The sequence below is a fragment of the Macrotis lagotis genome, chromosome X (genome assembly GCF_037893015.1).
Source record: "Macrotis lagotis isolate mMagLag1 chromosome X, bilby.v1.9.chrom.fasta, whole genome shotgun sequence".
NCBI classification, from domain to species: domain Eukaryota; kingdom Metazoa; phylum Chordata; class Mammalia; order Peramelemorphia; family Peramelidae; genus Macrotis; species Macrotis lagotis.
Genome location: NC_133666.1, coordinates 525,897,358 through 525,924,488, shown reverse-complemented (window position 1 = coordinate 525,924,488; position 27,131 = coordinate 525,897,358). Strand labels below are relative to the sequence as shown.

The following is a 27,131-nucleotide window of genomic DNA, read 5'->3' as shown; positions in this document are numbered from 1 at the left end:
AGTATTGGGGTGAAATTGATAGCAACAGGTATAGACAAACTTATTTTTTTAGGATTTTAACTGAAAAATGGAGAAAGAAGATAGGGAAATAACTAAAGGGGATAGTATTATCTAGTAAGAGATTTTTAAGATGAGAAAAACTAAGCGTGCTTGCAGGAAATAGGAAAGGATAAACCAAAGAAAGAGAAGATTAGAGAGAGAAAGAGTAGGAGAGGGAGGAAGTGAAGGAGGGGAAGAACGATGATTAGGGGAATGCATTTTACTAGAGAAGGGGGGAAGAGGATGGAATCAAGTAGAGGAATTATCATAGATAGTGGAGTTATTTAAGGCAATGAGTGAACTTGGAATCAATTAGATCTGACCTCACATACTTACTAGCTGGGACCTGGAAAAAGTGGATTCTACTCCTGCTTTTGGAAAATAACATTTAGAAATGTTTTAAAATAATTATGTTAAAAAAAAATCAAGCATAGATGCTACTCATACCTGTTACAGCAAGAAGTGCACCGAAAATTTTAATCAAAGCCAGAACAAAGGAGATTCCAAAGTATCCAGTAAGGGAGAAAAGGAATGCATAGCCATACGTCTGCACTGGATGCTGCAACAACAAAAAACCTGTTAGGAAAATGCAAAACAAACCCTGAGGTATTAGGAGATGAAATAAAATACAGATTTTAATCAACTGCTTGAGCAATAATAAGTTGTTCAACAATGCATTCAAGCAAAGATTCTTATTTAAATTTGATTAAAGAATGGAAAAATTATAATGAAATTAAAAATCTACAACTTTGGCATAGTGATTTTTTAAAAAATAATTTGCTGGGTTGTAGCAAGGACAAAACATATTAAAATATAAATCATGCAATCTAAATTTATGACGTCCTAATACAGGTCATGGTAAGATTATATTAAAGGAATTTCTAAATTATATTAGTAGCTATCTTTTCCAACAAGGGAGATTAAAAGTATATAGAAAACTATTTAGATGTTTGTTTAAAAAGTAATTAACAGGCATTTACCTTTGAACAAAATGCTACTGCAGGGCTTAATCCAGTAGTGCATGTCAATCCCAATAAAATGTACACAAAACCTATTGAATAGGAATACAAAACCTGGAATGGATAAAATAAAGTGGTTTAAAAAAATTATCTAGTGATAGGAACTATCAAACCAAAGATAGGAAACTAAGGCTTTTAAATATGTGGCTCGATTAATTTATTCAATTTGGTCTTCAGCACAAAACATTCTGAAGCTAACATCAATGTCACTATATAGACTAACATACTAAAAATGATGGTTAATAGTAACTGTTTATAGTTTATGGACTAATTAAACTTTACAGACTAAATTAAACAAAATCCTGCAGTACATATTATCTTTTAAATATATTAAATATCTTAGAGCAGTTAATGAATTAGAAGATGATGGTTTTAGAATATGACACTAATATTTGATCTTTCTAGAAATACTTTAAACTGACATACATTCATAATAAAAAAGAATATAGTAAAGCATCACATGCCAGACTTCATATGAAAACTTTTCTATTCTTCCACCAATTTATAAAGCTCAAGGTTTATCTGCCTAACAATCTTAATACTTTTGTTACTCCCTGCTGCTTATCCAATACCTCCTGACCATGAATTTCTTATGTGACGATATAGAATTTATTCTGACTAGTGTTTAAGAAAGGAGTCTCTTGATTGACTCGGCAGTATCAGAGATTTAGGTTAAAACACATAACCATGTTTGTACAAAAAACTTTAGGCCTGGAAGGGAACTTGGAGTTAGAGTTATGTGACACCCTCCCCCCAATATTACAGATAATGAGATATAGGGTAAGCAAGGCTAAACAATTTGCTTCTTAAAGAAGAACTAGTATCTCCCCATTCCCAGGATCCAAGCTCTTTCCATTATGCTGCATTGTCTGGAATCACTATACTGTCTATCATTTGCTGTTTACCCAATACTTCCTGGCCATGAATTTCTTATGTGATGATCTATTTTTTCCATTTCTACACCTATAAAGAATAGGATAATTATAACTCAAGTTAACACAAGCAGTGCAGATTAGAAAGGTTTAGCATTCATGGTTCTAGTAGTTCAAACTTAAGAAATTCAACTCAAAATTTATTAGGCTCCTATTGTGTGCAAAGTGTTATGTTAGGTATGTACTAGTAAGGGTTTATTAGTCTTGTCCAAGAAAAATACTTGCTTGACTGCTCTTTCTCCTTTGCTGAATCTTCATCCATGCTAAATCTTCTAAAAGTAGGGATTTCCCAAAGCTCTTTCCTGGGTGCTCATCTCTTGCCTCTCTACATTGTTTCCTTGGTCCATGAATCAGTTCCCACTGTTTTAATTATCATCTCTACTAAGATGACAGACTCTCAGATCTACTTGTCCAACCTAACTTTTCTGCCAACTTCCAGTCTTACTGGACATGATTTGACCTAGTCAGATAGAGAACTAGCCCCGAAGTCAGGAAGACAAGCTCAAATCCACACCCAGATACTCATTAGCTGTGTGACCTTAGATAAATTATTTAACTTCTGTTTGCCTCAGTTTCCTAATTTGTGAAATGGGGATAATAGAGACTTCCTGTCAAGATGGTGGAGAGAAGACAGGCACTGTGCTAAGATTTCCTGGTTTTCCCTCAGAAATAATATGAAAGAAACCTCTTAACAAAAATCCTATCAACAAAACCCAGAAAGGTCTGTCTCTGGGATTGTGGGTCAGCTGGGGGAAGAGAGCAGAGAGCCAGCAGGGGCAGGGTGAGACCGGGATTAACCCAGGATCAGCTACTGTCTTGAGTGTAGGAGCTGAAGTCCAAGGCCACAGAGTCTTTGGCCACAGGAGCGGTGGCCTGGGCAGCCCCAGCATAGAGAGATGCAGAGTGCAACTTGCTCTGCTGGGGCCCGGAGCTCCACACTTCCCAGAACAAACACAGTAACAGCACCCCCCTCCCCCTGCCTCAGCATGCCTCAGAGCACCCCCCCCCCAAAGGGAAACTAACATAATGGCCCCAGGGCCCAGCCCACATAGTTCAAGGATAAGTCAGACCCTGATGAGCCCCTGCCCCCAGGCCTAGGGGAGAGGGCTTCAGATCAAGGTCACAGACACTCGAGAGAAAGCAACCAGCACCCCCTACTGGCTGGCCCACTTGGAGTTACTAAACCAAGTGAGTAAAGCCTCTAGGGAATCTCAACAACAAACTTCGGTGAACCAGCCCCTCCCCCAACATAAGATCTCAGGAAAATGACAAAAAGCCAGCAAAAGGAGGACCCATTAAAAGCTACTCTGAAGAGACAGATCCTAACCCAGAGAGCTAGAACCTCTGAGGAGAATATGAATTGGTCTCCAGCCCAGAAAGACTTCCTTGAAAAAATCTGGAAGGAATTTTTTTGGAAAATTTGAGAAAAGAAACTCAAGAGAAAATTAACACTTGCAAGAGAAAATTAACATCTTGCAACAAGGAAACAAATCCTTGGAAAATACAATTGGACAAATACAACTGGACAAAAGGAAAATTATTCTCTCAAAACCACACTTGGTCAAATGGAAAACTCCTTCCAAAATAGAATTGACCAACTAGAAATCGAGTTACAGAAGGTAAATTAAGAAAATTCTCCTCTAAAAAATGGAATCTGACTAATGACTTCATGAGACAACAAGAATCTGTTAAACAAAACCAAAAAAATCAATTAAAAAAAGAAGAAAATGTAAAATACCTCATCATCAGCAAAACCACTGATCTCAAGAATAAAATCACAAGAGACAACCTAAGAAACATTGGGCTTCCTGAAAATATTGAAGAGAAAAAAAAAGCCTGCACTTAATTTTACAGGATTTAGTGATGGAAAACTGCCCTGATATTATGGAACCAGAGGGCAAAAAAAGGTATAGAAAGAATACAGCAATTCCCCTCCAGAAAGGGATCCTAAAATGAAAAATACCAAGGAATATTTTGGCCAAATTCCAGAACTATAAGATAAGAGAAAAGAGAAAATCCTACAAGCAGCCAGAAAAAACAATTTAATACCAAGGAGCCACAGTAAGGATTACACAGAACCTGGCTACATCAACACTAAGGGACAGAAGGGTCTGGAATGGGGTATTCCAAAGAGCAAGGGAGCTTGGAATGCAGCCAAGAATCCACTATCTGGCAAAACTAAACCTTCCAGGGGAAAAGATGGACATTTAATGAAATAGGAGACTTCCAACTTTTCCTGATGAAAAGACCAGAGCTAAACAGAAAAATTTGGACATCAAACAGCTCAAGAGACGCATGGAAAGGTTAAATAAAGGGTAAAGAAAAAAAACCTGCTATCCAATAAGCTGAAATTGGCCATGTCCACACCTGGGAGAGAGACTCTCATAATTCTCAAGAACTGTAACTCTATTAGAGAGAATATAATTAGCGAGAAATAATGAGCAGTCATGACTTAACTGTGACTCAGATAAAATGATTGAAAAGCAATATCTCCTTAAAAAGGGGGACAGTAAAAGAGATGCGAAGATGGAGGAGACTGAATGGGGTGAATCACATTATATAAAGAGGTACCAAGGACCTATTGCAATAGAGGGGAAGAAAGAAGGAAGTGAGAACTGCCTGAATCTTACTCTCATCAGATTAGACCTAAAGTTAATATACACACACACTCAGGTTGAGAAACTTAGCTTACCTTTCAATTATTAAAAATGGAAAGGGGTGGGGGAGGAAAAGAGGAACTAATAGAAGGAAGAATGGGCAAAGGGAAAGGGGAAAGAAAGGGAAGGGGATTAGATACAAGGGGGAAAACAGTGAAGATGGGGATATTCAGAAACAAAATACTGGGGAATATGGATAAAGTGGGCAAAAGGGGAAAATATAACAGAGGGAAGATAGCATGCAGGGCAATAAAAAGTTAGTAATTATAACTTTAAATGTGAATGGGACAAATTCTCCCATAAAACTTAATCAAATAGCAAACTGGATTAAAAATCAGAATCCTGCAATATGTTGCTTACAAGACACTCATTTGAAGTAGAGAGATACATATAAAGTTAAAGTAAAAGGTTGGAGCAAAATATATTTTGCTTCAGCTGAAGTGAGAAAAGCAGGGGTTGCAATCCTTATCTCAGACAAAGCGGCTGCAAAAATGGATCTCATAAAAACACAATAAAGAAGGGAACTATATCCTCCTAAAAAGTACCATACACAATGAAGCAATTTCAATACAAAATATATATGCACCAAGTGGTATAGCATCCAAATTTTTAGAGAAGTTGAATGAGTTATATAGACAGCAAAACTCTACTGGTGGGAGACCTCAACCTCCTGCTCTCAGATTTAGATAAATCTAACCATAAAATAAACAAGGAAGTAAAGGAGGTAAACAGAGTGTTAGAAAACCTAGACATGATAGACCTTTGGAGAAAGTTTGAATGGGGATAGAAAAGAATATACTTTTTTTTGCAGGACATGGCACTTACACAAAAACTGACCATGTACTAGGACATAAAAACCTAATAATCAAATGCAGAAAGCTAGAAATAGTGAATATATCCTTCTCAGATCATAATGCCATAAAAATCAAATGCAATAATGGGCCAGGGAGAGATAGACCTAAAACTAACTGGAAACTAAATAACCTCATTTTAAAGAATGAATGGATCAAACAACAAATTATAGAAATAATTAATGATTTCATCCTAGATAATGACAACATACCAAAACTTATGGGACACAGCCAAAGCAGTTGGCAGGTGATATATTTTATCTTTAAATGCTTACAAGAATAAATTAGACAAAGAGGAAATCAATGAACTAATATGCAACTAAAAAAATTAGAGAAAGAACAAATTAAATGTCCCCAATTGAAATCTAAAAATTAAAGGAGAAATTAATAAAATCAAAATCAAGAAAGCTATTGAATAAATAAAACAAAAAGTTGATTTTATAAAAAAAAATAAAGTTAATAAACATTTGGTTAAATAGAAAGCAGAAAACCAAATTACCAGTATCATAAATGAAAAAGGTAAACTCAACACCAATGAAGAGGAATTTAAAATAACGATGCGCAATTATTTTGCCCAACTATATACTAATAAAATTGATAATCCAAGTGAAATGGATGAATATTTATAAAAATATAAGTTGCCCATGTAAAAGGACGAGGAAATTAAATACATAAATAAGCCTATCTCAGAAAAAGAAATTCAACAAGTCATTATTGAACTCCCTAAGAAAAAAATCTCCAGGGCCAGAAGGATTCACAAGTGAATTCTATCAAACATTTAAGGAACACATGTTTCCAGTTCTATATAAACTCTTTGGCAAAATAGGTGAGGACAGAACTCTGATAACTCTTTCTATGACACCAATATAGTGCTGATACCTAAACCAGGAAGAGTCAAAACAGAGAAGGAAAATTATAGACCTATCCCTCTAATGAATATAGATGCAAAAATCTTAATAAAATCTTAGCAAAGTGATTACAACAAGTTACCACTAAGATAATATACTAAGATAATACACTATGATAATCATTAAAATATACACTATGATCAAGCAGGATTTATACCAGGAATGCAGAATTAGTTCAATATTAGGAAAATAGTTTAAACTATATCAATAACAAACCTATCAGAAATCATATGATTATGTGGAGGGTGGCTAGGTGGCATAGTGGATAAAGCACCAGCCTTGGAGTCAGGAGTACCTAGGTTCAAATTTGGTCTCAGACACTTAATAATTACCTAGCTGTGTGGCCTTGGGCAAGCCACTTAACCCCATTTGCCTTGCAAAAACCTTAAAAAAAAAAAAGAAATCATATGATTATCTCAATAGATGCTGAATGCAATGGGGATAAGCTAGAAGCATTCCCAATAAGATCAAGGATGAAACAAGGATGCCCATTATCACCACTACTCTTCAATACTGTATTTTTTAAAAATATTGTATTAGAAATGTTAGTTTCAGCAATAAGAGAAGAAAAAAGAAACTGAAGGAATTAGAATTGGTAAGGAAGAAACGAAACTCTCACTCTTTGCAGATGACATGATGGTATACCAAGAGAATCCTAAAAAATATCTAAAGAACTACTAGAAACAATTAGCAACTTTAGCAAAATCAGAGGATATAAAATAAACTCTCATACAACGTCAGCATTTCTATATATTACTAGCAAGATACAGCAGCAAGAGCTAGAAAGAGAAATCCCATTCAAAATAACTTCATACAATACAAAATACTTGGGAGTCTACTTGCCAAGGCAGACTCAAAACTCTATGAAAACAGCAACAAAACACTTCTCTCACAAATAAAATCAGATTTAAATAACTGGGCAACTATCAACTGCTCATGGATAGGTCGAGCTAATATAATAAAAATGACAATTCTACCAAAACCAAACTACTTGTTTAGTGCCCCACCAATCAAAATTCCAAAAAATTACTTTAATGAGTTAGAAAAAATTGTAAGCAATTCATATGGAGAAATAGAAAGTCGAGAATTTCCAGGGAGTTAGAAAAAATTGTAAGCAAATTCATTTGGAGAAATAAAAAGTCAAGAATTTCCAAGGGTTTAATGAAAAAAAGTGCAAAAGAAGGTGGCTTAGCCCTACCAGATCTAAAATTATATTATAAAGCATCAGTCATCAAAACTGTCTAGTATTGGCTAAGAAATGGAGTAGTGGACCAGTGGAATAGGCTAGGTATAATAGCAGGAAATGATTATAGTAATCTGCTGTTTAATAAATCCAGAGAGTCGAGCTATTGGGATAAAAACTTTCTCTTCAATAAAAACTGTTGGGAAAATTGGAAGTTGGTCTGGCAGAAACTTGGATTAGACCAACATCTAACATCCTACACCAAGATAAGATTAAAATGGATAGAGGATTTACTCATAAAAAACAATATTATAAGCAAACCAGGAGATCAAGGAATAGTTTACTTGTCTGATCCATGGAAAGGAAGGCAGTTTATGACCAAGGAAGAGATGGAGAACATCAATAAAAACAAACTAGACAATTCTGATTACATCAAAAAGCTTTTGCACAGAAAACCACTGTAACCAAGAATTTTACAACTAGTATTTCTGATAAAGGAATCATTTCTAAAATATACAGATAACTGAGTCAAATCTTTAAAAAAACAAGCCATTCCCCAATTGATAAATGGTCAAAGGATATGCAAAGGCAATTTATAGATGAGGAAATCAAAGTGATCCACAGTCATCTGAAAAACTGCTCTAAATCACTACTTATTAGAGAAATGCAAATTAAAGCATCTATGAGGTACCAACTCATACCTCTCAGACTGGCCAACATGACCAGAAAGAACAATGATCAATGTTGGAAGGGATAAAGGAAACCTGGGACACTAATACATTGTTGGTGGAGCTATGAACTCATCCAACCTTTCTGGAGTGCAATTTGGAATTAAGCCCAAAGGGCAATAAAAATATGCATATCCTTTGATCCAGCAATACTAGTCCTGGGTCTATACCCTGAAGAGATTATGAAAAAGAGTAAAAACATCACATGTACAAAAATATTCATAGCAGACCTGTTTGTGGTGGCAAAGAATTGGAAATTAAGTGAATGTCCATCAATTGGGGAATGGCTGAACAAATTGTGGTATATGTATGTCATGGAACATTATTGTTCTATTAGAAACCAGGAAGGATGGGAATTCAGAGAAGCCTGGAGGGATTTGCATGAACTGATGCGGAGCAAGATGAGCAGAACCAGAAGAACATTGTATAACCTTACAGCAACATGGGGTCGATAATGAATCTTAATGGACTTGCTCATTTCATAAGTGCAATAATCAGGGACAATTTGGGGGTATCTGCAATGGATCATACCATCTATATCTAGAGAAAGAATTGTGGAGTTTGAATAAAGACCAAAGACTATTACCTTTAATTAAAAAAGCAAAACTATTACCTTATATAATATTGCTATCTCTTATATTCTATTTTTTTCCCATAAGAATGATTTCTCTCTCAGCACATTCAATTTAGATCATTGTATAGCACTGAAACAATGTAGAGATTAACAGACTGACTTCTGTGGGGGGGTGCAGGAGGGAAGTGAGATTAGGGTAAAATTGTAAAATTCAAAAATAAATAAAATTCAAAAATTAAAAAAAAAAAGACTACCTTAGACTGTCCCTCCCAACAAAAGAAATGGGAATATTAATAACAGCACCTACCTCTTATGGTTGTTGTGATAACCAAATGAGATAATAATTGTAGTGCTTAGCACAATGCCTGTTACATAGCAAATACTATACAAACATTAATTATTAATATTATCTCCAGCTGCCTTTTAGATATCTTAAGCAAGATGTCCCATAGACATCTTAAATTCAACTTTGTAATTTCTCTCCCATTCAGGCTCTTCTCACTTCTGACACTGTCACCATATTTGTGCAGGCCCTCATCATCTCAGTCCCAAACTACTGCAATAGTCTGATGGCTGGTCCCCTGTCTCATCTTATCATCACCCTTCATTTGGCTATTAAAATGTTCTCCCTAAAATTTAGGTCTGATGTTATCATCCATTTATGTAATAAATTCCCCTAATATCCTATTACTTCTAGAATCTAGTCTTGTGTTTGGTTTTTAAAGTCCTTTATAAGCTGGCCTATATTTCTAGTCTTCTTACACATTACTTCCCTACCTCTATATACATTGTGATACAGTGACACTAGTGGCCTCTTTATTTTTGCTGGCTGACCTCAGCGAGAAAATTGGAACATTCTCCCTCCTCATCTCCATCTCTTAACTTCCCATGATTCTTACATATGTTAGCAAAATCCTCCCTTTTGCAATAAGGTTTTCCTCCTTAATCTTAATGAACTTCCTCTGGAATGGCCTCCAATTTGTCCTATATATGTCTCATTTTCACAGAATTGTTTGCAAGTTATCTTGCCCATTAGATTGTAAGCTCCTTGAGGGCAGGGAATTTTTTTCCCCTTTCTTTGTAACCCCAATACACAGCATAGTGACTGGTTTATCTTTCACATTAATTTGCAAAATGAGTCAACCAATTAATTCTATGAGTTGGTTAAAGAGCTGTGATTGTCACTTGCAAATAAATTTATTTTCATTCTATAAACACTCTGGAGGTTACTGGGGGTTGTTCTATAGTGTATTTAACTAATTTATAATACCATCAAAATCTACCCAAAGAATCTCATTTAATGTGTTTATTCTCTTATCTCACATTAATGAATTTGGTCATTTTTTTTCTGGTCAATATAAATTAAAAACTCCTCCTGAACTTATCATTTATATAAAATCATTTCATTCTTCTCCTCTAGAAGTTTTATTAATTACAAATTTTCTCAATTATTAGTGCATGCTCAATTCTGTGACAATTTTTATTTGATTCTCTTTTTGGTACTGAAATATGTTAAACAAGATAGCAAATGCTTTAATTCTTTATCTCTCTCCAGGTACTTGGAGAATATGGAGATTGTAAAAACTGGTGACTGTTCACTAGAAACTATGAAGAGCTTCTGGGCTTTGTTCAGCTTCTGAAATCCCATATTGCTCATTATGATAAAGCACTTAATTTTACAAGCTCTGATTATTTTCTAAAGTAATTTCTAATGAGGTTAATCACCCAATTCAGTTCAGTACTAAGAAAAGCTGCTAACTCTGATTAGGTAAAGTTTTAATGGCTATGTCTGTGTTGTCATTTGTATATAGATGAATTTTTATCAAAATAAATATCCATTATAATTTTCTATTTTGCATAGAAATAGGTCCATTCTAAACTATGCTTTGGGATAATATCTTATAGTAACCACTTTTATCTTTGTACTTACTGACTTTCTGGTACTATTCTTTAGAACACTGGCCTGAAAAAAATGTTTTCTATTGTATGTTATTGGACTTTTACAGACTGATAAAGGTTATCTGAAATTTTCCTTCTCAATATTATGTTGGTCCTTATAATATACTGGAAGGCAAAAGAGCTTAGAATGCAACTGAGAATCAACTACCCAGCAAGGCTGAATGTCTTCTTCCAGGGAAAAAGATGGACTTTCAATGAACCAGGGAAATTTCAAATGTTCCGTTTGGAATGGCCAGAGCTGAACAGAAGGTTTGATCTTCAGATACAGGACTCGGGTAAAGCACAGAGATTGGAGGAGAAGGGGAAAATATGAGGGACTTGATGATGAACTGCATGTATTCTTGCATAGAAAAATGACACTGATAATACTCATATGAACCTTCTCAGTTAATAGAGCAGGTAGATGGAGATTTTATAGTTGAAGCACAGGAGAAAGCTGAATTTGAAGATAAAATATGGTGTAAAAATGGAGTCAACAGAAAAAAGGGAAATGTAATGGGAGAAAGAAAAAGGAGAGGGGGAATAGGCCAAGATATTTCATATAATAAGATTTTTCTTTATTACAATGAGCTATTGCAATGATATGGAAGTGGGGAAGGCAAGGGGAAAGGAGGGAATCTTCACTCTCATCAGAGATGGCTAGGAGAGGAAACAGCATATATACTCAATGGGGTATAGGCATCTGGAGTAAGAAGAAGGGGGGGGATAGGGGGAAGGGGTAGGGATGTGAATGATGAAGGAGAGGATGGACCATGGGGGAAGAGTGGTCAGATATAACACATTTTCTTTTTTACTTCTTGCAAGGGGCTGGGATTGGATGGCCTGTCTGGGACCACAGGGCCAGGCAGATTCTGGGCCTAAGAGGTGGTATGAGGGCTCAGGGCCTCTTGGCCCCAGAGCAGGGTATCTGTCTGCTGTGCCACTCAGCTACCCTACAGCAGAGTCAGAGTGAAAGGAGAGAGAAAATATAGTACATGGTAGTGGAGAAATACGAAAGGAGGGCGTTGTGATCAGCAATGGCAATGGTGGAAAAATATGGAAGTAACTTTTGCCATAGACTTATCATAAAGAATGTGATCCACCTGCGACAGAGTTAGTGGTGTTGGAACAAAGATTCAAGCACATTTATTATTATTATTATTATTATTGTTGTTGTTATTATTGGGGGGGGTGCAGGGCAGATGGGGCTGGGTGGCCTGCCTGGGGCCACATAGCAGGGTGATCGTTGAGTGTGTGAGGCCGGATTTGGACCCGGGTGGTCCTGGCTCAAGGGCCAATGCTCTGTCCGCCACCCAGCCACCTCTGCTATTATTACGAATTTATTTTATTTTGGGTCTTTTTTTCCCTTTTTTCGGTTTTTGCAGGGCAGTGGGGTTCGGGTGGCTTGAATATCACATGGCTGGGTGATTGTTGGATGTACGGGGCTGGATGTGGGCTCGGGTGCTCATGGCTCCAGGGCTGGTGCTCCGTTCATTGTGCCACCTGGTCATACCTACAATTATTACTATTATTTTTTTAATTTTAATTTTTTTCTCTTCCCCTTTACTTTATCACTCAAGCAAGTCTATATTTATGGGGGGATATTTCGTTTACTCTTAAACAAGAATATTTTATTAATGTAAAAAACATTATTTGTACAAAATGAGAATAAATATTAGAGTGTAAAAAATATTATGTTGGTCCTAAGTATGTAAAATAAGGATCATAACACTTAAAGAATCTGAATACACTCAAGTGGAAGCTGTAAGTCAGATCTTAACAAAATTCAATACAGTTTTTAAATAAAACAAGAAAAAGAGTGCTACAAATAACGTTGCCAAAATTAGAATTATGAATGCTTTGAGCTTATTCAAATTCCAGACTAAAAAAAAGCATTCTTTAGAAGCATTCATGTGATACCCAATTTGCCTCCTATACTCTAAGTCACGTGTTGCTAAATAGTGCCAGAGGAAGTCATATACTTGAGTCAAACTGGGTCCATTCATAATTCAGTAAGGCCTTCAACTGGGCCCTCATTGCTGCAAAGCAATCCTCTGCTTCAACCCTTATTCTTTTTCCCACCCTTCACAGCTGTTGTTCAAGAACTTCTCATGTCCTCCAGATATTTCCCACATTACCACTCTGTCCCACCCTCTCAGCTGAAGACTGCCCCTCATGCTTTCCTGAGACAAAAGAAGCTTTGAGAGCACTTACTCTATATCTCAGCACCTGTGGCATCCTCCAATCTTTCCTCTATTAGTGTTGATCAAAGGGATGGTCTTTCTTCTCTTCAAAGCTAACTTCTTCTTTATCCCCTCCCCCAATCATTTTCCCTTTCTTTCTAATCACTTCCTATTAATTAGCTCATTCCCTACTACCTACAAACACATCCAGTTCTCCCCAATCTTAACAAAAATGCATTTAACCAGATACTCCCCTCAACTTATCATCCTATCTCCTCCCTTTCTCAATTAAATGGGTACAAAAATCTATCCATACTTATGTCTACTTCTTCAGTCACTCAGATCTCAACTCCTTGATGTGTGGCTTCTGACTTCATTTCTTTCCAAAGTTACCAAAGATTATTTAGTTGACAAATTCAATGGCATTTTCTCAATCTCTGATAGTCTCTTCTATGAGAGACTCCTCTTTGGCTTTTCATAACTTTGATCTTCCTGAGTTTTCTTCCTGAGTTTTCCTCTTACCTGTCTGACTTGTCTTCAGTCTCCTTTACTGAACCATCATTTATGTTACACTCAACTGTGGACATAACCCCAAAGCTCTTCTCTTCTCTCTCTAATATTCTTCTCTCCGTGACCTCATTAAGTCCAAAAGGTTCAAACCTATTTATTATCAGGCCTCAGTCCACAACTGCCATAAACCTACTGAAATATTTTCACTGGATGTCCCACAGGTATCTTAAACTATGTCCAAAAGGGAATTCATTATTTCTCTTTCCAAGTTTACCTTTCTTCCTAACTTTCCAGTTTTTAGTAAGTATATACTCATGACCACTGGATCATTCCCAACTCCTCTATCTTCCTTTCCTTCCCTCAATGAGAGAGTTGGCAAATCTCTCCTTCTATCCTCCTGACATATCTTGAATTTACCCAACTCCCTTATCTTACAGTCATTTCCATAAAATTGGCAGGGTAAATTGGAGGGTAGATGTTATATAAACACCAGTTATCATCATCATCATCACCACCACCATCACTACCTCTGGCCTGGATATTAGCCTTCTAAATGTTCTTGTTGCATCTATTCCTACCAAAGTGATATTCCCAAAGCACCTATGTGACTATGTCACTCCCCAGCTTAATAAGCTCCAGTAGTTATTTATTACTTCTAGGACAAAATATATACTCCTTTGTTTGACATTTAAAATCCTTCATAACTTCATTTGAACCTACTTTTCCAGCCAGAGCTTTCCTGATCTCCCAGTAGTTATTGCCTTTCTATGCCAAAATTTCCCCCAATTGAAACAGCAATTGTTTAATTTTTGCTTTTATTCCCTGAACTTTGCAAAGAACCCAGATCATTGGACACATATGATAAAGTGATTGATCATTCCATTTAGTAACGTTGACTAATTACCATATAATTATGTGCTTTTCCCCCCTTCCCCCTACCCCAGTTTATGTTTTGGCTGTAGTAATTTTCAGTTATTAGAAAGTGCTTTTCTCAGTGGTGTTGATCTGTACTTGGAGGAGTAAAAGAATATTTCTTTTAGCAGCTTCATAAGAACAATGGACATGTGTACATATATATGTATATATTCTTCAACATCTGTACAATATATTTATGAATATAATTTTTTTTAAAATTCTTGAAAAATGGAGTTCTTTCCAATAAAACTCAATGTCATTTCTTGAAACTTTCAGAGGAAATTAAATGTTAATGATATGGAATTTTCCAGTCATGATTAATCCTTCTGAGTTTTCAATTTCTAATATTTCTTTGATGGATAATATGAGAATTGAAAGAAACTTTTGAGTGAAGCCTAAAGGACTTAAGTGACTTTCCTTAAGAACCTAGGTACTCTGATTCCAACAGCCTCCCCATTTCCCTCCACCCACCCCCAGCATTATCAAACTGCTTCTTGGTGTAACTAGAGGAAATTATGTGAACAAAATACAATCATTTTTATCAACAAGACCATTATATCTATTGTCCATTTTTATATGATACAGTATAATTAGGATTTAGATTTCTGAACCTAAATATATCTTCAGCTAGTAGATAATTAAATTGTGACAACTGGGCCACTTAAATTGGGCACAACTTCCTTCTTCTAAGTATATGTTCATAAAGATTCACTTACAACTAGATTTAGATTTAGTATTTTATATGCATGTGCTTACATATTTAATTTGCAAATATTTGTTTTTTCCCTCCCTGCACTCCCAAATATATATATCTATATATATCTATATATATCTATATATATATCTATATATATACACACACATTATTTATTTTATATATATATATGTATATATGTATATGTATATATATATATATACATATATATATATATTCTTCTTTAAGTCATTTTTCAGTTAAGAAAACAGTCAACTGGTAGTTCAGGGATAAGAAAATATAAGTTTAGGGATATGTTACATAAAGTTTGTTCCCCCCAAATATAAATACTTATAATCTCTAAATGTAGCATTATAGGATAGGTGGCAGAAAGAAGATCTCTATGATTTAAAGAGAGTAAAGATAAGGAAGACTCCTTACTTCTAAATTGGAAGTCCAATATTGTAAAAGAAGGTCATCTAAAATTAAAGAAGATGGATGGGATCTCTTTCTATTGGTAAATCCTTAAGATCCTGATCCTAAGATTTCTGTTGTATATTAGGGAACTATTGTAGTATTACTGTCTAATCTTAAAAGTCAAAATATTCCTTCTAAATGTTTTTTATTTACGCTGTATTTCAGAAACATTATATACTCTTTTTTCTTTTATAATTTTTTAAAATTTTTATTTATTTAGGGCAATGGGGTTAAGTGACTTGCCCAAGGTCACACAACTAGGTAATTATTAAGTGTCTGAGACCTTATTTGAACTCAGGTCCTCTTAACTCCAGGGACAGCTGGTACTCTGTCCACTGCATAACCTAGCCGCCCTGACATTATATATTCTTAAAACTATCTTGTGAACATGTGAGGTTACAGAATTACCATGTACCATTCCAGCCATGAAAGACAAATGAGAGGTGTTCCAATGTCATACCCAAAATACACTTAATAGCTTAATAGTGGAGCCAGAAAGCAAAACTCAAGTGTCTGGAGATCTAGTCTAGTGATCTAACCACAAAGTATATTGCCTTTCACTTACATGATGATGTAAGCACATATATCAATTTTCTTTGTCAAGCTATAAAAAAGTGAAAAAAAATACTATGTTTTAGGAGTATGAAAAAATGGTAATTATAAATCAAAACCTTCTCTTCCAAATTGAAACATTTATATACTTTAGGAGTTTACTTTAAGACAATGTAATAAATACATTTCCATTAAGATAAATAGACAGGAGTAGACTATTTACAATGCATTTTTTTTTCCTTCACAAAAGGATTTATCAGAGTTCCCTTAAAATAGCTAGCTTCCCAGTACATTTTAAATGATCTGATCTACTAAAAGCAAAATTCACCAAGAACTTTTCAGGAAGACAGCTACTACTTAAAACAAGGCAAATTTTTATAGCTGAGTTTTTAAATTTGAAAATACATCAATATGTCTAAGTTCATATTTACCATTTCTGAATTGGAAGCATTATGCATCTTCATAGCTTTTTCCTGTACATTTCCTATCACAGCATCTGCACAGAGGGCAAGGGATATAAGGACCACACCTTCCAGAAAGTAAAAAACAAACAAAAAAAGTCTCCTTATTTAAATATAAGAAATACAATAAAGTACTCAGGTTTTAAAACTTGTAATCTTGAATTCTCATTAAAGAGAAAATAGTCTTCCCATGCTATTTAAAGCTCCTATTTTCCTTTACAACTAGTTTTAAGAATCATACAAAAAGAATGATCTTACTAAAAAGCATATCTTGTACTGGACCTAAAATCATATCATTTGACAAGTAAAGATGACATTCAAAAGAATTTATAACAAAAATGATTCAAGCAATGATGAGATTTTTCTTATATGTATGGATTCTAAAAAAGGAAAGTTATTTAGAAGCATTAAGTTCTTCTATTTTTAAAATAATAAGCAGTGAAGCACTGTGGATAGGTGGGCTGTTCTTGAGCCAGTAAGACCTGGGTGCAAGTCTAATGTGAGTCATACTGCTCTATATGACCAGTCATTTAACTTCTCTGTAGTCTAGATAACTCTTTAAGACTTCCTAACTTGGGATCTGTAAACTTGTTTAAAAATATTTTGATAACTAAGTTTTTATATTATTAATTTCCTTTATTATCCTATTATTTCATTTTATGTTATCCTCAGAAGGGTTTCACCAGACTGCAAAAGAGGTCCATGACAAAGAAAGATTAAGATCTGCTTTAAGTTGCAAAGGAGCATATAATGCAAATGTAAGAGGGAGCTCCTAATGGGAAGCTGTAAAACCCATGATTGAAAGCACAAATCTAATTTTCATCGCTGTTTTTTTTAAATACCCACATTGTTTAATTCACTAATGTACTCTTATTGACTTGGAAATATTTTAGGGTGTATTCCTCTTATTGGCATCTCCATGTAGACCTAATATTTCTAAAAGGTACAGATTAGGCTTCTCTTTTTTCTATAACCCCCCTCCCCCCAGCTCCTAAACAGCATAAGTAGCTCCATGTATGTTTTTAATGATGAAGTCCAATCTCCCAAAGGAGATTATTTCACTGGGAATAAAGAGAAAAGAGAGAGAGTGCAAACTTCAAATTGCAGTTCAAAGTATCAGTACCCATAATGATGACCTTTTATTCCCCCTAAAACAGTAGTAGAATCAAAATTTTCCTTTGTATGAAAGTCACTGAAGTATACAAAGAAGGTGTGTATGAAAATTATGGTCATTCTTGGGAACTCTAGAGCTGAAATCTGGTTCAGGAAAATGACTTTTCAACTTGATTTAATGTAATTCAATAATTTTTTGTTCAAGTAACTACTTTATGAAAAGCACTGTGCTAGGTAGAACCTGAATAAGAATCAAATCTCAATTAAGATGAGGATCTACTGAAAGGAACTTACAGTCTAGTAGGGGAAAATTACATCCATATAGGTAAATACAATACAAAAGTAAACCTTGGCTCCATGATTTAAGAGAGTAATTAAAAGGGGGGGGGACTGAGGTCCCCAAAAGCAAAATGATCATTCCTGACTGGGATAGGGAAAAACTTCATTCATAGTAGACCATTTGGTTTGGATTTTATAAGATGTGTAGGATTACAACAGGGGAGGAAAGGGTGAAGTTCTAGGCCTAAGTAGAAGCAAGAGCAGAGGCATGAGAAGAGCAGGCAGAACAGGGAGGCAACACAACTGGACAGGGACTTAAATTCTGAGTTAATTGTTTAGTAGGCAACATAGCGCCAATTAAAGTTTTATAGCAGAGTAACAAATCCAGATATCCCAATTCCACACCTAAGTACAAAAATCTAAAGCAGACAGGTGAAGGGGTCATACACCATTATTTTTAGCTTGTTTGGTGTCTACAAGCTATGATCCCAAATGGGCAACAGAACTGTTCATGTACCCATTTTTGTTGCCAAGGCAAGTAATTAATCTAATAAAAACAGTCAAGAGACTATTTGAATCTTGATTAAAAAAAGATAACGAAGTTGATTTAAATAATTAGTAGTAACCTAGACAACAGAATTTTTTTTATTGGGTGTCTCGTTAAAGGCTGTGAACTCCTACTTCTGCAAGGTATGTCTTTTTTGAAGCTTATGTGAGGAAAACTAAAAGAAAAATGTTTCCTATACTCTATTAGTAAAAATCTAACATTCAAACCTGTCCTTTAAAGGCAATAAAATATAATAAATATCCAAATTAATCCAAAACAACATTTTAAATCTTTTATAACATTCTTAAAACATGAACGGGCTTCTGGAGGTTAGCACATTTTAAAACTCCTAATTACTTTCAAACTTTCCTTTTTATCCTAGGTCTTCTTAAGAAATTATAAAACTAATTTACAGAATTCTACACAGGATGATAAGGGAAAAATTGTTCATCTAATGAACACTTTGGATTTTACCCCCACAGTATGAGACAATAAAGAATTTTCATTTGATTAAATCTAGTATCATATATGTATATATATATATATATAGTATATATTATATATACATAAAATTTAAAAAGTAATTGATTATATAAACAATAAGCAATTATGATCTAAAATTAGCGAGGCAACATGTTGTGGTACAGCGATTGTTGGAGGAGTCATAATTTCTTCTTAGTCATTAAATCTTAGTAGTTGAGGGGCAGCTAGGTTGCACAGTGGGTAGAGCACTGGCCCTGGAGTCAGGAGTACCTGAGTTCAAATCCGACCTCAGACCTAGCTGTGTGATCTTGGGCAAGCCACTTAACCCCATTGCCTTGCAAAAACTAAAAAACTAAACAAAAAAACAACCCCCCCCCCCCCAAAAAAAACAGCCATGGAAATCGTAGTAGTTGAGTGACCATGGTCAAGTCACTTAACCTCTCTGAGACTCAGTTTTCTCCTTTATATAATAGAAATGATGTCCATCACTGGTAATTATTTTGTAGAGTTCTTGTTTAGTTCAAATGAGATAATATACATATACATATATATATATATATATATATATATATATATATATATATATATATATAAATTTGTAAATTTTAAAGTTCCATAGCAATTTCAATTATTATTCTTACCATGGGGTAAGCATCCAAAGCCCACTGAAACAAATCCATTATTTACAATGACTTTTGTAATATAATTCTTCACACAGATCATATAACAAATTTATATCAGAATATTGTTCTGAACTTGTACAAGGCCATCATTGAAATTTCTTATAAAATTTAAAGAGGTCTTATTCAAAGGCAAAGATGATTATGAAATCCAAAAGTACAAAGAGTGTCTTACCTGTCAAGTTGAAATTTGGTGCAACTGTGCTGTCAGCTAAAGTAAACCATATTAGACCAAGACTCATACACACTGCAGCAGACACATCTGCAATATTATAACGTTTTCCTATATGGAACAAGAATTAAATATCAGATACTCCCATTTTATGCATATCTTGTGCTTTGAATTCAATAGTCTTTCACATGAATCCTTTCATATACTATCATGATTCTTCAAGGGTATGTCAATGGAACATAAGTTCTGGTAGGCCCTTACCAAATAAGCTCCGCAATGGTGTCCATGTCTACCATCAAGGGTCACAATATTTATCAGGAGAGAGTTAGTTACTAATTGATGAAGTATATTAGCTATAGCAATTTAAAAATTTGTACATGAAAACTTAGAGGTGTTGGAATGGAATAACAAGTTTGTGAACTTCTAAACTAAACAAAGTATAGCAGATAACCATTTTTCAAGCAACTTTACAGAATTAAAGAGAAAGACTTGGTTTGTAATTACAATTCAGCAACTACAAAATTTATGATCTTGGGCAGTTATAACTTCTGTATTAAGAGGGAATATAATACAACACTAAGAATTTAATAAATGTGATAGTGAGATTTCAACTCTACTCTCATCCATATCATCACACATGAGGGTCTCTGTAAACTACAGGTATAAATATGTTTTCAAATATTTTCCAATAAGTTATTAACACTAAAAAATGTTCTAAATGGTGTAAGATGGGCTTCTCTCTTTATCACAATAATTAATAAAGATTTCTAAAAAAATCCAGTGACATTCAATATTTAATAGACATTTACTGAATACTCATTTGATACGAAGAAATGAGCTAACTCAAAGACTTGATGATCTGGGCTTGTAACCACTTGATGACCACTGAAGTCCCTTCTAAAACTGAAATCCTATGATTCTGTGTTGAGAATAAATCATCTTTTTCTCAAGTTTCCAATCTAATTTCTGGGAGAAAAATATTTTTAATGAATTTAATGGAGGCACTTTATTATTAAGTGCAAAGATTTCTGAATTCTGAAGTAAATTACAAATGCACATACTCATGTTTAAATGGTTCTTCCAGGTACTCAATTCTAGAGATTATTGGATGATGATTTAGGCAGTGTGACTGCTAAATTATTCATGTTCCATAGAGTTACTAAGCTTCCAATTATATGAAATATAGCTACATAGTTTATTTTAACAACATGATCTTGAAAAATTTACTCAAAGATCATTCATACTTCAACATCTATATGCTTAAATGAGGTGGTAGGAAATTAAAGTTTTTGAGTTTGGACAATGACAAAGAAATTGAATATTAGTGGTTTTATCACATTTAATCAACAAACATGTTAACCACATACTGCTTATATGGCACTGTATTAGGTACTATAAATTTAGTAATTTTAGATAAAAAATAATTTCTACCTCTAAGAAGCTAACTGTCGGGGCAGCTAGGTGGCATAGTTGGATAGAGTACCGGACCTGGAGTCAGGAGTACCTGAGTTCAAATCCGGCCTCAGACACTTAATAATTACCTAGCTGAGTGGCCTTGGGCAAGCCACTTAACCCCATTTGCCTTGCAAAAACCTAGAAAAAAAAAACAAAAAACAACCAAAAAGAAGCTAACTGTCTAATAGGGGGCTAGATACCAAAATGGATAGATATCATAATCAACATTATAAGAAAAGTTCATTAGAAAGTTATGAACAAAATACTTGATGAGGTCAAAAGATCATTACCACTCAGGAAGATGAGTGAAAGCTATGCTATACTGTGACCATAAAACCAAATGTTTTATTATTTTTGTCTCAGGATTTGGGGGTAAGGCATAAAGATCAAAGTCACAAGAAAATGTGGTTACTGTATACATTTTCATTTACAAACTCCTTTTCCAGTAGTGTAAAATATACATATTTAAAAAGTTTACTTAAACTGAAATATCTTAAGGTAGACTATTCTTACAATATTTTATCTGAAACAAATAGGAATTTAAATTTCTTATTGCTACCACTTCCCTTTGTAAACTCTTATTTCCACATTGTTCTATGTTTATAGAAGTGTTGACTTCTAGAATGAGTCAAAAAAACAAGCTTTAGAGAGTTAGCTTGCATTAATTTTTTACTTAAGTGTTTTACACAATCAAGAAAAAACATCAAGAATAAAGATGAATATAAATTCTCTCAAATAATTTAATAAAAAATAACAACAGTGTTTTATACATTTAGGAAAAATAGGAAAAATTCTGATACTTGAACTGCCTGCATCCAAGTTAAGCATGTCAAGAGGTAGGTCAAATACTTAAGGGAACAAGGTACATAATTGTATTTTGTTTTGATAATTAAATCTTTTTTGTAATATACCACTTGCAATTTAAAAAAAATTGAAAATGAACATTTACCCCTCTTTAATGGAAGCTAAATGCTTTTTCTAATGTCAGATGCTATTTTAAAAAACTCTAATGGACAATCTTTAATTAGCTCTAAGGAATATTAAAAATCAATCATTACCTTGAATAAAAACTCCTCCTAGCATAACTGGAATCAATTTGCAGCACTTAAAGATGACTTGGGTGGGGTAATTCAGGTAGCCTAGGGAAGTGTTTGACAAACCCATAGTACCCACGGTTAAAAAAGCTATTATCATATAGGTTTTTCCTGGTATCCTGTGAAACACAATTAACATTAAAATAAAGATTGGGGACCAAATTAATGAGACAATTCAAGGTGTATTCACAAAAGGGAAATGATTTAGTAAATAATTTTCTAATTTTGCTTAGCACTGCTAAAAAAAATATCATTTATTAAGCCAGGGAATTTTCTTAGCTTAAAATTATGAACTGATTATCTTTGAATCATTTTATGGATGTTGGAAAAATAATAATTTTGACTTTTATTTAAAAGTATTGAAACATTTGTAAAAGACTACTTATGAATATGGTTTTACAAAAAAGTAAAATATAAAAATTAATTTACATTTTCTTTGAAGTATAGATGTTTGAATTTTTTTCTTCAAGGGATGTAATACTACACACACACACACACACACACACACACACACAAACACACACAAACACACACACAATGTGTGAGAAAATATAGGAAAAAAAGACCTAAATCACTAAAGTTTATGTAATGTCAAATAACCACTCTTAATATTTTACTTTTAAACTTCAATTAGGTTTACTATATAGTCTATTTTTTCCCAAAGATTTAATAAATGTAGAATTAGAAAATCAAAACCTCAAGTTTCTATTAAGGTATCCAAACTCCCCAATTCAACATCTTTGACTTAAAATATTTCAATTTGCTTTATCTTTGGCAGACAGCACTCAGAGAATAAAAATATATGCCAGCAAAAGTTTATTGGTTTCACTTACTTTCATAAATTCTTAATTCTTGGGAAGATGACATTTAAAAAGCCGATATTGATTTAAAAAATGTCCTTTATTAAAAAAATACACTATCTTATATTAAGCAATTACATTTATAAGGTAACTAGACTGAAAATATAATACAATATTCAGTCAGTTCTCAATTATAAAAGTTGAAAGAGTTTGGGGTATATATTATATATACATATAGATTAAAATACTTAGTCATTAAATCTATTTTACAAATTTTTTAATGACTTCACTAAATATTGAAACATTTTTTTTAAAAATAATTGTTCAGAATTTCTCTTTCTCTCAAAGTGTTGCATAATAAAAGTTAAAAAGGGGGGGATAACAAAGAAGAAAAGCAAAAGGAAAGCAAAAGTCTTATGAATTTTTGGTTCAAAGACATCAGCTTTAATAAAAGAATTAAGAAATAAATATCTAAAATTGCACAATCTTTATTCTACAAATACTGAGAGATGTTGCAATTTAGGGTCTGTCAGTGTCTTACATACAATTTTGGAGGATTTTCTACTTCAGCCATAAAATATATCTTAAAAAAAATTTAAGTTCAATATTACAATTCTACATTTTCTAAATTATTTAGTTTACAAATTCCTTTCCACAAAAAAGTACTATATTTCTTCAGTTGTATTTGAATCATGAAATCAAATGCTTTCATTTTAAAAAAAATACATAATCCATGGGTAATTTTGGGTGACTAAATGGAAGATACTTAAAAGGTTATAGAAATTTAAGTCTTGAAATTCTTTAAATGCCATTTATAAGGCTAAAATTGGCAAGTTAAGTGCTAATATTTGAATTAGTTTGACTTTCATTATCTACATATATTTAATGAAACAGCACAAGTTAGATTTTATCTTATGAGCAAACAGGAAACCAGTGGCTTTCGAACATCCCTAAAATATTTCTAGTATTTTTAATTCTTTGTGAGAATTTTTAAATACTCTTTATAAAAAAAAAAAGCAACCCTGAAAACCCCAGTGTTTTACGAAATCTACAATGGAAATCAAAAGGGCTGAAATTTTTTCAACTGTCTTGGCAGATATAACTGTACTTTATCAACTTCAGATCAACCCTAAAAATACATTGGAGTTTGGGAATTTTAGATATGGAACCAAAAAATGCCATGAGAAGTCTGAAGAATTTTGATAATCATTTGTACAATTTATTTCCTACCATGATAATTAAACAAGTTAGAATTTTCGAAGAAAAAAAATAGAATGAAAAAACTGATCTTCTGATATTAAGTATGGTGATGTATCCAATTACATTAGCAATAAAGTTTTGTCTTTGCTTTAAAATAAGACATTTTTATCAAGGTTAGTAAACAGAATGAGTATTACTGACTATCAAACACCAATAAAGACTGTTACATAGATGTGCATTCTTAATCTAAAAACAATTATTTAAATATAAGACTATATGATGACAGAAAATATCAGGTAAGACATACTTTCAAAGATGGTGATGTAACTAACCATCTGGTGGAAAAAATATTATGAAAATATTTCATCATTTCTTTGTGTCTGTTGCTGGTGTGGATTTTCTGCGAATAGATTGTACCCAAAAAACCCCAGCCAATGGGTTAAAGGGGAGGAGGGTTACAGTGAGGGGACTGTGGTTAAGGTCTATAAAAAAACCTACTTTGCTGTGCTTTAGGTATGGCTCTCTGACTTGAGTGCACCCTCTTGCTCAGACCAGTCTCTGAAAATTTTCTTTATTGTATTTTTATCACATACAAGACTAAGGGAAAACAAAAGAAAATCTTATCCATAAATGAATTAGGAAAACATTTATACCTTCTCCTTTTGTCCTGAATAAGCTGAAGTTCTATTAGTCCAAATATAGAGTAAAACCCAAACTGAACTAAAGTAAGATACCAGCCAAAGGGCTTAAAACCCTCCACTGAAAATATCAGCTCCTGTCAAGAAACATACGAAATTATTTAAGTTCAAATATGATCAGTCACAAATAATTGAGATACTAGCAACATAATATTAAAAAGTAGAGTTCAAAGAAAATTACTAACACCAAATACATGAGAATATAAGACTTCTGATACAAATAAAACAGATTGAGTCCAATCAAACACAGAGCCTGTTACTCTTCAGAAGACAGCTCTTAATACTGTAGAAGCTACTCTCCACAGAGCTGATGTTAGCTGATAAAAGGCAGTAAAACAGAAGGAAGAGGTTCACGAAGAAAAAAATCCCAGGTATTTCATTATTCCTTCTAAAAGGTTAATATTATATAATTACTGCAAATTACCAAATGACAATCAAAGGGTAGTTTATCCTAACATTCCTAAGACACTGATTAAATAGGTAGCATAGTTTATTGTAATATAAGTAGGAGCTCAAGTTTATTATAATTACTTCTCAAAAAAGACAATTAATTCAACTCAATTATTGCTATGATATAGCTGACTGATCATAAATTCTGTAAAATCTAATTGATTTGAATTCCTGTAACTTAGAATTGAAATATTTTAGATGTGAAGTGTAATTTTGCATGCCTTTTACAAATATTGTATAGTAAGCAATTCAACAGCATCAATAATTTCCCTTGGAAGGGGAATGTTTAATCAACTTAAGAAAGAAAGCTTTAGAAGCATATAATTTATAAAAAATTTACTGATTTCTCCTCTTGTCATTAAAAGTTACTATAATAAAAATAAAAAGAATTCCCTTTAAAACAATTCTATTGAATTCAGACTTCTTAACAATCATACTGATCTTGCCATAATTTATACAAATCAGGAAATCTGTATGCTCATGACTCACTACAAAGAATGGGACTTCGTTGTTGAAAAGTTTTGCATGTGAATCTTAAGTTTTAAACAAATAAATAATAAACAAACACATAAATAAACAAATAACCACTATGCTTGAAATAAAAAATAAATCAGATAAGAGTACTAGCATCTATTTATTTAAAAACAAAAACTAAAGCAACAAAATACTGAATTTGATGTTTATTGATAACATCAAACATTTTTAGGGTGTCCTTTGGCATTACTATCAAAAAGGAACCATTAATTCCTTTGTACATATAAATCTGTAAAATGTCTTAGTTTGTTTTAGATGAGAAAACAAAATTAAATCATAGCTCTCAAACATTTAGTTTGGCATTTAAAATATGACTAATCACTATGTGTAACTAACCTATCTAATTTATTATTACCAAAGATCTAAAGTTTTACTTCAAATGAAGTCTAATACCATTTCAATATAAAACTATTTTATAGAAATATGAATTTCAAAAATGAAAATGCAAAAAAGACAAATTATGACTTAACTTTTTAAGTAACCTGTTGATTTTTGTGCATGATACTTAAAAGGGGCAAAGGAAGATGACCACCTTTGTTATTTAAAAAGTGTTTCCTCAATAAAAATATTCAAATTGCCAATTCCGGTTCTTCTGTATGGTGGTATAACTCATTATGTAAAAGAGGGACTTTGAAGTTAAAACATCTTCAAATCATAAAGAAACCTTCACATTTTACTGAGTTTAACAACCATAAAAAAATAGCAAGCTGTTCACATAAACCTTCTAATAGCAGTCTTTTTTGTTGTTGTTTATGCAAGGGAATGGGGTTAAGTGACTTGCCCAAGGTCACATAGCTAAATATTAAATTTCTGAGGCCAGATTTGAACTTAGGTCCTCCTGACTACAGGACCGCTGCTCTAACCACTGCACCACCCAGTTGCCCCTTATAATAGCAGTCTTAAATTTCAATTTTGATCAAAACCAAGGCTTATTGGTAAATTTTTTTGCGTGGCATATTTTAACAAGTATTTCTAAGAAATGCTAAAAAATTGATTCTGGATGGG

At 33.4% G+C, this 27,131-nt stretch overlaps 1 protein-coding gene across 5 annotated transcripts in view; it reads right to left on the bottom strand.

Moving 5' to 3' along the window:
- The window catches only part of SLC35B3 (solute carrier family 35 member B3), a 60,283-nt gene that overhangs the window by 12,420 nt on the left and 20,732 nt on the right, over positions 1-27,131 (bottom strand). For 4 of the 5 annotated variants that reach the window (XM_074208119.1, XM_074208114.1, XM_074208118.1 and 1 more), the window contains exons 3-8: positions 25,098-25,219; positions 22,409-22,563; positions 19,899-20,006; positions 16,592-16,689; positions 1,020-1,112; positions 487-598 (exon numbers count right to left, since the gene is read on the bottom strand). In XM_074208119.1, coding sequence (XP_074064220.1) covers positions 487-598; positions 1,020-1,112; positions 16,592-16,689; positions 19,899-20,006; positions 22,409-22,563; positions 25,098-25,219 — 688 coding nt within the window. The remainder of the gene's footprint in view (positions 1-486; positions 599-1,019; positions 1,113-16,591; positions 16,690-19,898; positions 20,007-22,408; positions 22,564-25,097; positions 25,220-27,131) is intronic. The other variant, XM_074208116.1, reaches the window with a different exon arrangement.